The 11,724-nt window shown below is 44.1% G+C and overlaps 3 protein-coding genes across 3 annotated transcripts; 1 reads left to right on the plus strand and 2 right to left on the minus strand.

The window, feature by feature from the left end:
- Positions 1 to 19: 19 nt before the first annotated feature.
- Usp5 (ubiquitin specific protease 5) lies at positions 20 to 4,457 on the minus strand. The gene is made up of 13 exons (XM_071706069.1): positions 4,207 to 4,457; positions 3,995 to 4,120; positions 3,462 to 3,638; positions 3,288 to 3,394; positions 2,465 to 2,992; positions 2,256 to 2,327; positions 1,974 to 2,169; positions 1,715 to 1,867; positions 1,463 to 1,644; positions 873 to 1,252; positions 589 to 801; positions 235 to 344; positions 20 to 143 (listed from the first exon to the last, which is right to left on the minus strand). Exons 1-13 carry the CDS (start codon positions 4,306 to 4,308, stop codon positions 78 to 80), a joined length of 2,412 nt encoding a protein of 803 aa, XP_071562170.1. The 5' UTR covers positions 4,309 to 4,457; the 3' UTR covers positions 20 to 77.
- A 160-nt stretch (positions 4,458 to 4,617) lies between these two features.
- Ikkepsilon (I-kappaB kinase epsilon) lies at positions 4,618 to 8,044 on the plus strand. Its single transcript, XM_071706078.1, has 4 exons — positions 4,618 to 5,432; positions 5,657 to 6,830; positions 6,987 to 7,188; positions 7,312 to 8,044. The coding sequence occupies exons 1-4, from the start codon at positions 5,009 to 5,011 to the stop codon at positions 7,744 to 7,746; spliced, it is 2,235 nt and encodes a 744-aa protein (XP_071562179.1). The 5' UTR covers positions 4,618 to 5,008; the 3' UTR covers positions 7,747 to 8,044.
- Positions 8,045 to 8,068: 24 nt separating this feature from the next.
- On the minus strand, positions 8,069 to 11,510 carry LOC139772408 (protein VAC14 homolog). Its single transcript, XM_071706090.1, has 7 exons — positions 11,184 to 11,510; positions 10,578 to 10,959; positions 9,909 to 10,488; positions 9,083 to 9,654; positions 8,842 to 8,960; positions 8,674 to 8,753; positions 8,069 to 8,605 (listed from the first exon to the last, which is right to left on the minus strand). The coding sequence occupies exons 1-7, from the start codon at positions 11,285 to 11,287 to the stop codon at positions 8,295 to 8,297; spliced, it is 2,148 nt and encodes a 715-aa protein (XP_071562191.1). The 5' UTR covers positions 11,288 to 11,510; the 3' UTR covers positions 8,069 to 8,294.
- Between the last annotated feature and the right edge of the window lie 214 nt (positions 11,511 to 11,724).

Below are 11,724 nucleotides of genomic sequence, written 5' to 3' on the forward strand. Positions count from 1 at the left end.
ATATATAATATAAAAACCATTTATATTATTTTTTTTATTGTTGAAAAGCAACATCTTTATACAAAACAGCAGTTACACTAGTCAATCCGTTGATACATGTAGATGTATCCTAACTCTTTCGGCGGGTTTTCCGATAAAGCGACCTGCAATAATAAATTTGTGTAAGAAGAGAAATATCAAAGTTTTCAGAAATAATAATCTTATAAAACAAAGATCAAGAAATAATTGTCGTACTTTTTCGTCATTAAATATCACCCATCGGTCTTCCTTCAGCAAGTGACAAACGTAATGGCCTACCATCGTCGATGTGCCCATATGCGATATAAAGCCCACTAATTTGTATCCTAAAACACGGAAACGCTTAAAACAACCGAAAAGCTACATTCAATTCTTCTCAACAATGCTATAAGCTTCATAAATTCCGATAATAATTTGGTTACATTATTTCTAACTTCCTTTATCTTCACTTCATTTTTATCTATTTTGGCATATCGCGTCCGTATTGTTTATATAAGAGACCATATATTTTCTCTCGAATTATTGATATTACAATTCGCAGTTTGAAAAATACATATATTTGTGACTCACGACTGCTTCCGTCTTTGAATGACTCCTTCGTTGGCGCCGCGGTACCGTCCGTTTCCGGGGCGTCGAGCTCGGCTTGGTGACTGAAAATCCAATCGGCCGCACGCTCCAGATTATTGTTGGTCGCTTTGAGTGCCTTCGTTGCTTGCTCCCGCGTAAAGCCCATGCTCATTACCATTTCCAAAGCAGCTTGATCTGCCACGAACTTGTCTTCGCCTAAAATCAATCAATCAGGTAAAAAAATCGCTCAATCGGCTACGATTCGACGCTGAAGCGTGTCAATTTACCAGACTTAACGTCGACTCCTGGCGGCACGAATGGCTCGTCGAAATCGGAATCTGCGATGTGCTCCATCACCCAATTGGTCGCGGCCTCGAGGCTGCGGTTCTCCGTGAAGTACAGGGCCCGCTTGCACGCGTTTGGTGAAAAGCCTATATCCGTCAATTCCTTCAGAAGAACCGTGTCGTAGACAGGCGGCGGTGGTTTAACACCGTCCGGCAACAGTTCCTCGCCGGGCTGCAAACCGTTTCCACGTAGAAAACTCAGATCCACTGTGTCTGGCATCTCTACCGCTACGTCCAGCTTGATGGACGTCCAGTCTTCCTTCATGGTGAACTTCTTTAGATGGATCAGCAAGTAATCCGGAAAGCTGGCCAGTCTGGTGGTTCTAAAAAGATAGTAACGTGAAAAGAATTTGTTGTGAAAAATCAGATCTGGTCGATTTTTAACGATTATATGTAGATAGATAAGTAGAATACTCAGAGATATGTAATAGATTATAATATTATTGATTGCTGAACGGAGTTAACATGTTCGATATAAAATTATCAAGTAAATGGAACAACGTTTAGCCATCGGTAGCTATAACGATATTTACTTGTGTGCTATCGTCTTCTCGTTCAATGCCGAACTGTAAAACTGTTCCACAATTTCCGTGCGACTGAAACTTTCGAGGCATGACGACAATTTTATACGGGGTCTCACGATAGTACTGGAATCTAGCTTCTGCTCTTTCGCCTCGGCTTCCTTCTTCTGAGCCTCGTATGCAGCTACCTCGTCCTTGATTAGTCGCTTCATTAGTTTTAATCACTCTTCGAAAAAATTATCAAACGTGTTTGAATGTACACACCTTATTCACAGCCGCGTTCAATGGTATCGGCAGTGGCAGGATGTATTCCGGCCGACTGGTGTACTTGACTTTGTTGGATTTGCCACACTGGTATCTCTCCTCGACTTTGAATTTGAAACATTCCGTGGGACATACCTCGTGTCGATTGTTGCGCTATCAATAAATTTCCCCGATTAAAATCTTCGGCTTAGCTTAATAATAGATTTAACAGTGCATAAAGAAATGTTCGATTACTACTGAAAATAAAATTAATAATTACATTGAGTAAATTAATCAGGTAAAGAAGAAATTCCTGAGCATCTTGTTGTCGATTTGAGAAGAAATCAGCGTTTCCGCGACCGATCAGGACCTTAAACATCCGTGGCGGAATACCTTGCCGCGACTCGTCGTCCGTGCCGGATTTGCTCGGTTGATCCGAGTATTTACCAGAGAGTAAGCCGATACCCAATTTCGCCCTAAAGAAATTCAGATTTGTTGGATTATACTTCGGAGTTTTAGACAATCGCTAAATACTAAATTATCGAGCATCACCGAAACTTACATTTGAACATTAATGTCCAACGCCGGGTCGTTGTAATTACTAGCGAATATTCTTGGCGCTTTCTCCACATATCTGAAATTTACCGGCAATTACTAGATGTCGATCTTATAACGTTCCTTTTATCAGAGAGACTCTACTAGTCCTATGTACGGTAGAAGCAAAAATTATTTGCGAAAAAATGGAAGCGCATCATGAAGAATTTTACGCACCTTTTAACGAAACCAGGAATAGTGAACAGCATTTGCATGACGCTGTTCAGGTAACAGGAATTTCCCAGATTGGTCAGTCCGGTGTAGCCGGGACCGTACAACGGTGTTAATTTGCTGGCCGCTTCCTGAAGGGAGACCCATTCGCCGAACTTTTGATTGAGATCCAATTCCAGTTCAATCATCGACTTGTCCGTTTTCTCCATCTGTGAGATGTTGATGCCCCAGTGCGATAGATGCGCTGCCAGATTTGGATCATCTACCATGTCGTCCTCGTCGTACGAGAACACGTCGGCCTTACCGCCCTTCGTGATCGTGCCCAGTTTCACGGTCAGAGGATAACCGGTTGTGCGGTAGTGTTCCTCGGCATGACCGTTGCCGCCACTTCCGTCGTAAAACTTGCGACCGCACAGTACGCTGCCGTCGGTCAGATTAAGCCAGAGATTCTGCGTGAGATCACATTTTTCGCACTTCCAACCACTCGGCGGGATTTTTTTACCGTTGTCCAGCTGTTTCAAAGTCGCGGCGTGTCTAAAAAGTCCGACAAACTTGACATTCTTGCTTGAAACAAAGATTTCTATTCAGATAATTAAACGTTATTTCAGTAATTAAAAGAAAAGTTTCATATTTTCTGAATTTAAATGCTTATAAATTCTGAGTAATAACTTAAAAGCAATATAAAAGCGTTTAGCATATTGTAAAGCGCATTTGTGATAATAAGTAGCAATACTCTCTAATATTTGAACGTATAATTTAATAGATATGTGAAATTAATCGAGATCATCCAATTAATAAATTTTTTAATAGTAAATTTTAATAGACTCACTTTGACTCCGTCCTGACTTCTCCGTCCCACATGTTAGCTACGGCTTCTACCTGCGCCACTGCCCATGCGCCTTCCATTTGTAATACAGTTTTAACTGCCTGTTCCACCTGCCAACAGTATTGTGTATTTTAAATATTATTATCGATTATACATAATCTCACAGATAAGTCCTACCTTTTCAGGCAGATCGCTCGTAGGATAAGCGATAGTAAGGAAACCAGGTAAAATGACTATCTGGTAGGTCTCCTCATAGATATACTTCTGCTGATCAGGCATGAATCCACCAACTGTTCCTATCGCCAATCGCGTGATTTTCTTCTCAGGTCCATCTCCCTGCTCCTCAGACGGAATCTATAAAAAATTTTATAGATTTCTGAATTCAGATGTGAAAGGAATTATATCTAACAAATCCCTCTTGCTAATGTGATCTACTAATTGTTCTTATTAACAAAAATTAAGTCTCGTTTGAATACAAGTGTAATTACACATCAAATGCCAACGCGAATGATAGCGTTAGTACATTAGTATCGACAATTTAATTAGTATTGGCAATGTAGCTTAGCAATGTAGCTTGTCAGAAGTTTTATATATGAAACGTCTTTTGTACATATTAATCATATTGTATTATATTAGCTTTTAAAGAGATAAAAGTTGAAACAACTTTTCAACAAAATTGTCAGTCTCTGCAAACTGAATTCTGAAATTACCTCCTTCTTAGTACGCTTAATATGAAGGTACACGGGATTGCCGGTGTTCTCATAATACCGGGTGACGTGCTCCCGTCCGAAGCCCAGGAAGGTGGTGAGACTGACGTAGAGGCCGGTAGCCGTGTCCTTGGACAGAGAAAATATTTTTTTCAACCGATAACGATCGCGCCCGACAGTCTCGTAGGGGGACAAAGAACGAGGGATGATCTTACTGGCGTGTCGAAGGAGTAAACGCACTCGTCCTTGTATATCCTGTCGCCGGCACGCGGGACATTGATCTTATCCAGGTGTTTCGTTAACTCCGTCAGCTCCATGGCGAAAAGAGGCAGTTTGCCGGGTTTGTTGCTCGGGGCTTCGGCCGAGTTTCTTCTTCTTCCTCTCCTCCTCTCTATCTCTCTTCTCTCTTCCTCCTCTGCCGGCTGCCCTGGGCTGCCCTCTTCGACGGGACGGGAGACGGGGTCAGGCAGTCAGGGAGGGAGTGCAAGCCGCAAGGGAGTGACAAGCCAAACTCCGGAGTCCGGATCGCTCCCGAAGGCCTCGCGCGGTAAAAGCGCGAAGCTCCTGGAATATCCAGGGCTGCCAATGTCGAGATTGTCAAGAGAAAGAACAAAGAAATTCTCCGCATAGGTTGTCCACGCGCCCTCGCCGCCCTCCGCGCCGCTCGTGACGCTCGTGACAGTCGTGACCATGTGCTACTCCAACTCCAAGCCCAACCGCCCCAACCTGCCCAACACTGTCTTTTAATCCAAGGGTCTTTTAATACTCGGGATTCGGGAATACGCTGCCCCTAACATTCCGGCCGAGAATGCTTCTTGGAGATCGACGACTTTCTAACGGAGACGCGTCGACGTACGTCCATCGACACGACACGGAGAAACGCGGAAGGTGTCACGTACGTGACGTCACGAGAGGAGTCAGGACTGTCAGGAGAGCGCGTACCGTGAGCGAGGAGACGTCGAGGAAGTTGGCGAAAACCGTTCGTCCGAGTCCGAGGAGAAGCCTCGCGCGAACGACATGTCGTTCCTACGTGGGTCCGCCAACTACGTCTGGTGCACGACCAGCGTGCTCGGCAAGGGGGCGACCGGCGCGGTGTTCCAGGGTGTCAACAAGAACAACGGAGAACCGGTCGCGGTCAAGACCTTCAATCAGCTGAGCCACATGCGGCCGCACGACGTGCAGGTGCGGGAGTTCGAGGTCCTGAAGAAGGTCAAGCACGAGAACATCGTCAAGCTGCTGGCGATCGAGGAGGAGCAGGACGGCAGGGGGAAGGTGATCGTCATGGAGCTCTGCACCGGCGGCAGCCTCTTCAACATCCTGGACGACCCGGAGAACACGTACGGCCTCGCGGAGAGCGAGTTCCTGCTGGTGCTCGAGCACCTGTCAGCTGGCATGAAGCACCTGCGCGACAACAATTTAGTTCACCGTGATTTGAAGCCAGGTAAGAGATCCACGAGACACGTCACACGTGACATGATACACACAGAAGATACAATCGGGAAATCTATAAACCTAAAGTAATGCTCTTGTTTTTCTTGTTACAAAACACAATTTTTCATTTAGTTTTATTCAAAACCGATGGTCTCACTTATATTTTCAACACTTTACATGTTTTGCACTCGGAAGTCGGAGTTTCTTGGTTATCCTCTGTTTCTTCTCGCGCAGGTAATATAATGAAATTCATCGCTGACGACGGCAGTACGATATACAAGCTTACTGATTTCGGAGCCGCTCGGGAATTGCAGGAGGATCAGCAGTTTGTTTCGCTGTACGGCACTGAGGAGTACCTGCATCCGGATATGTACGAACGCGCGGTTCTGAGAAAACCCGTCGGCAAGACCTTCGGTGCGACCGTTGATTTGTGGTCCATAGGTGTGACTCTCTATCACGTTGCGACAGGTAATCTGCCGTTCAGGCCGTTCGGCGGGCGAAGAAATAAGGAGACTATGTTCTACATCACCACGAAGAAGGCGTCGGGCGTGATATCTGGGCTGCAGACTTCGGAGAACGGGCCAATCGAGTGGAGCAGGGAATTGCCGCAGACCTGCCAGCTGAGCACGGGCCTGAAGAAGATAGTGACTCCGCTGTTGGCCGGCTTACTCGAGGTCGATCCGCAAAGGATCTGGAGCTTCGAGCGATTCTTCAGCGAGGTCACGGACACGCTTTGCAGAAAACCCGTTCACATATTTAACATTCATAGAGCCAGCTTGATTAAGGTCTTCCTACATCCAGAAGAGAAGCTAGTCGCTTTGCAAATACACATTCAGGACCAGACCGAAATTATGCCTCACGCGCAGATTCTTCTTCTCGGGGAGGTTCCCCTCACGAATCTCGTCGAGGAGTCTACGCCAGGCAAGGGATATCCGAATACTAGCAACGACAAACCATTGATGCTGTTTTCGCGAGAGAATAACAACGTCGTGTTGCCGACGGAGACCGAGCTGCCCAAATTTCCCGTCTTCGCGAATCTCGTTTCCGTAGAGAACGACGCGAGCCAAGCTAAAGTCGCGTGCTCCGTAGGACACGTCTGTAAACGTAGAATCGACAAACTGGCTTTGTGCAGCAAATTGTCGCGGGACGCCATAGACGCGTTCAGCGGTCTCTTATCTACGGAGCTTACTCGAGTGTTGGAAAAGTGTCAGCATTCGAAGGAATTCACAAAAGCGGTGGAGGATACTGTCCTGGCGGTAGAGAGGAGCGAGACCTTTGCCAGGCACGTGTTCCGAAAGTTTGGCAGTCAAACTGCGGTGGAGGTCAAAAGCTGGCGGAAAGAATTAGACGTGAAGAGCAAGGAACTTATGAGCGAACTGACTCCAGCAATAGTGCAACTTCATCAGAGGTAAGTTATCTCAAAAGACGCAAAACATCTAAATACTGCATTTGAGAAAATTCACCGAATAGAAAAAAGGATTAATTTCATCGACAGCGAGCGGTTTAATTGTTCTCCCGTTTCTGTCAGCTTAAAGAAATGTAATTAGCGTAAATATTATTGCAGATATGTAAAAGAGGGCAGCTTGCGTGGAGAATGGGACAACAGTACTCGCGGTTTGTGGTGCCCGTGGGCCACGAAAGCGAGCCAAAGGGCAGCGACGTTGGTCGATCGCTTGAGAGATGGGTGGCAACATTTACTGAGGGACAGGGCTACTCGTAGTCTCACTTACAACGACGAACAATTCCACGTTCTTGAACGCATAAAGGTACATACATTTACGTATCGAGTTTTCTAATCCGTTATTACAAATCAAGACAGAAATAGAAAACTCGCACGAATTATTTTTCGCGAGATTCATTGAAACGTCGCAATCTCCTTCATTAAACAGGTCACGGAAACGGGACGTCGATTGAAAGCGCTTCTCGAGACGGAGTGTATACCGGCAATGACGCAGCGATCCGAGTGCGTCGCCGATTGGTACAAAATGGCACAAACAGTGTTCCTACAGACTCAGATATTAGACAAGGATATCGACAGTTACGAACGCGTGCTGGAATCGTTCTCCTATCGTTTGTCGCAAGAGAGCAAGGAGCGCAATGAGAATCTTTTGCACTCGTTGGATAGGCTGCCCGGCAAATCGAAAACGATCGAAAAAACGAGCGTGCCAGTGCAGGAAAGCACGAAGAAATGGCGCAACATCTGTGACACGCAAGAACACATCGCGATGCTACTTTGTGAAAACGGTCTGCTTATAGACCAACTTGACCATCTGTCAACAATTGAGAGGATGGAAGACATGGCCGATGCGGGATATGAATTCTAATATACGCGTCTATCATTTCTTTATCAATCTGACAATAATTACGAGATAAAGACTGAAACTTAGGCCGGTATTCATAGTCGGTTCTTATTTTTAAGATCGTCTTAAGTACAATCTTAAGATGTCATTAACCGATTACAAAGCCGTATTAACATCTTAAGACATTACTTAAGACGGTCTTAAAATAAGAACCGACTATGAATACCGACCTTAGAATGTATATATTAGAAGTCCGATATATCTGTACGATTTGTTAGTGTATAAATTGTTAAGGTAAATGTTAAATAAATTCGTACTTCTATTCCCTCGACTAAATGATTCAAGATTTTACTTCAAGATCAACGACATGACCGTTTATTTTCAACGAGTCTAACGATTGCATTTCAATAAATAATAATTATATTTTTATATAACAAAGCTAAACATAAGTTTTACATTATGCAGTAAAATTATGCGGTAAAAAATTAGCAAATCAGGCGTGTCTTTTCTCTTATATGCGTTGTAAAATCCGTGCGTACGAATTTGCATGCTTGAAAAAAGGAACGCGTGATTCATACATCTACGTGACTAGTATTCCTCTCGACTAAGGAATTCAGTCTTTGTTTGCGCTTCTGTTCCCTGTGGTGCTCTTGTACTGCATGGAAATGTTTCAACAATTTGCTGAAATCGAACGGGCAATTAGCATCAGTTTTCTCCTGCGAGTGATCACTTTTAGGTATCGGCTTCGTAGCTGGAGGTATCGCCGCTAAACGACGTTGCAAAGTAGCGTAGGCATCACTCTGCGGCAGGATCATGAGCAAGCCGTATAATGCATATATTAAAGCATCATTCTTCTCCCATTCCAAAAGCTGCAATCTCAGATCTTGAACAAAAAGAAAGAAGAAATGTAACGCGCTTTTAATATTCTTATTAGCAATGCCACATACTTACAAGTAAATATCGGTGATTCTATTAACTGTACCAATTTATCTATCTCCGTTAGGAACTCCACTGTAACCTCTATATTTTCGCTGATATTTACAGACGTTGTGTTAAGGTCTTAAAAACATTCGTTGAAATAATGGAAGTAGAATGAGAGAAGAATAGAATAAAGGATACAAAGATCGAATGATGTTGCATGCGTGTCGGTAATGTTGAGACAGGAGACACAGGGCGACTGTCGCAACTGGATTGTGACACCAGGACACATACAGGCACTCGAATAACGCGCAACTGTCCTAAAAAAAAATTCCAGTCATAAATATTGTTTTATTTATATAGCTGATTGTAACAGAACTGATACTATCACGTTCGACTAAATAAAATTTCACGAGGAAGCTGAATATACGGAGAAACTTACTGGAGAGTCCAAATGCCTAAGTTTGTTGCGCAAATCAAATAACTCGGAACTGGTTAACAGGATAACGTTCAGAGTTTGTATCATTGTACAGGCGAAGCTTAAATTTTGTTCTTCCAGCAGTATCTTGGCCAGAGTTTTGTATATATCCTCCGCGCTCAGAAGCGTACATAGCTCTCTTATAATGAAAGTGCCCCGTTCTTCCAGTAAATGTCTGTCGGTCGAGAAGAGTCTCAATAAATTGATTATAAACTTTGTGAAATACTTGTTCTGCATCTTTGCATTGGGATCGGCCGCTACCGCCTCCGGAGATTTCGAGCTGATAATCTCAGCCATTACCACTAAAGTCTGTTGCACCACCTCGTCGGAAGTGTCACTTAAAGATTTCATTAATATCGGAAACAAGTCCTCGATGTGATTAAACATTTTTTGTGGAATGTTTATAAACAAGTGATGTATCCATTTTAAAACTGCAACTTTAGTTTGGACCGACAGGTACAGTAAGTGTTTCGTAAGCACCTCCACTACGCTGGCGAGATCTAAGTTTTCAGCCAGAGAATGATCTTGTGTTACATCTGAAAGTGAAAGAAAAGGGAATTCTATTATTATTATTATTACCACATATGCACAATGTTTTCCAAATGATATAAAGATTAATGTTTAATTCTCTCTCCCAAACTTGCAAATAATTTAATCACACAAATGATTAGAATTTTAAATCGCGTCTGATCTCAAACAACCGTCGCAGTAATTTGAAATACACGTGTTATGTTAGAAACGATTCAAAATGCCGCTCAACTCATCACAATGCAATTGAATTGCTGCTTACCATTCTTCTCTTTCGTAGGATGTACCTTTTCTTGATCCTTGTTTGTAATTTCTGTACTTTTGACGATTATTAATTTCATTAAATTCGCATTTACTTGCGTCGCCGTTTCTTTAATACTTTTGCGTGTGTCGCCGTCGTAGGCCAAGCAGGGCAAAACGGCCACGAGAATGCCGGACATGTACGGTAACATAAGAGGCCCGGAAAGATGTACAAACTCCTTGATCCACGTGATGGCGGTCAATTGAAGCAGCTCGTCGCTACTCTGAGCATGTGTAATCAGTATGTTTATCATGGCCGGAAAATCCACTCTCGCGGGATTGGCTTTTATGCTACGTAAAAATTCACCGAGAACCGTATCCGTGACCTTCTTGATCTCCGGCGTTGGGTCCTCCAGTATCCTGAACAATCCGTCGAGTATCTCAGGTAGAAATATTGTGAAGTCCATATTGGGCACCGCGTCCAGCACGGATACCCATGATATCACAAACTGTCTGCCAAATGGATTCTTCGTATAGATACGCTCGCGCAACAGAGGCATGAATCCGACTAAATCGAAGAGGCCGCTTTCCGTCACGATGTCCTGAAAACAGAATATGCGTGAGAGTGTGAGAGTTGTAAAAAGAGGAGAAATTGCATCTTTAAGAATTCTTTTAAGTATTCTCCGGCTACCTTCATTAGTCTGTCGAGTAACTCTGTGGCGTTTTTTATACTTTGCTCAGAGTCGCAAGCCAGTTTGCTGAGAGCGGCGAAAATGTCTGTAAACTGAGGCAGTACTGCGCCCCTTGCCACTTTGACTACGTTGTACAGACTCTCGCAGGCGTAGTATCGGACTCTCAGATCGGCGTCACAGAAACATGCTAGGATCGGATGAATCAGGTCCTCTATGTATTGACCAGTGTCCTTTCCAAGACCAACCGCGATCGCTGCTAGGCCTATCAAACCGCCCTTGCGCGTATGCGGATTCTGCGAGGTGGCGAAGTCCTGCCCGAGAACCTTCAGCAGTCTCTTGATCTGCACGGTGTTATTGTGAGCGGCAAACTCCTTCACCATCCTGTCGGATTAACAAAAAGAAAGCATATACCGATCAATCATTAAACGGAAAGAGGAATAAAGAATCGGAGCGAGGCTTCTTGCATAGTAATAATCTACAACTTCTTTAAGGACTGCTTAACTGCGACTCGGGAGATCGATAGGAACCTGGGGAAAAGAAGAGGAAAGGGCTCCGTGAAACGCGGAGCGATGCAATTGTATGTACATAGTACAGGATAACCTTACTTCTCTATCTCCACGGCGGCTGGCTTCCGTTTCTCGTACAACTTGTCATTGAGGGATCGTACGCATGCCGCGCTCAGGGGCGCGTAATCCCTCTCGGACATCATCCTGGGCGAAATATTATGACGTGCTCCTGGCTTCTGGATAATGTCAAAGCGTGTCAAAACACATAACCACAAATCGCAATTCGGAGTCTTCGGACTTTCGGACGTGCGCGGATAGGAATGTGATTGTGATAGGCGGAATCGGAGACGTTCGGCAATCGTCGCGTCGTCGGACGTCAAGCGAACGAGCGCGAACGAACAGTCCGTTCGTTCGTGCTTGATCTCCAATTCAGCTTTAGAGCGACTTCGACTCAACTTCGATTAATTTATCGAATATTAATTGCTATAATACGGACTATTAATTATTTATTGATTCATTTGATATGTGGAAAGATTAAATTAGAAACGATGAATTGTACAGCTCAAGATTTTGCTATGCAGAATTGAGTGACTTTGCTGGCTGAATTAATCGTCGTCCTAAAGTTTCTAAATAAAGAAAT

Source organism: Temnothorax nylanderi, unplaced genomic scaffold (genome assembly GCF_030848795.1).
Source record: "Temnothorax nylanderi isolate EJ_2023f unplaced genomic scaffold, tnyl_v1.0 TNYL_tig0049_pilon, whole genome shotgun sequence".
Classification (NCBI taxonomy): Eukaryota; Metazoa; Arthropoda; class Insecta; order Hymenoptera; family Formicidae; genus Temnothorax; species Temnothorax nylanderi.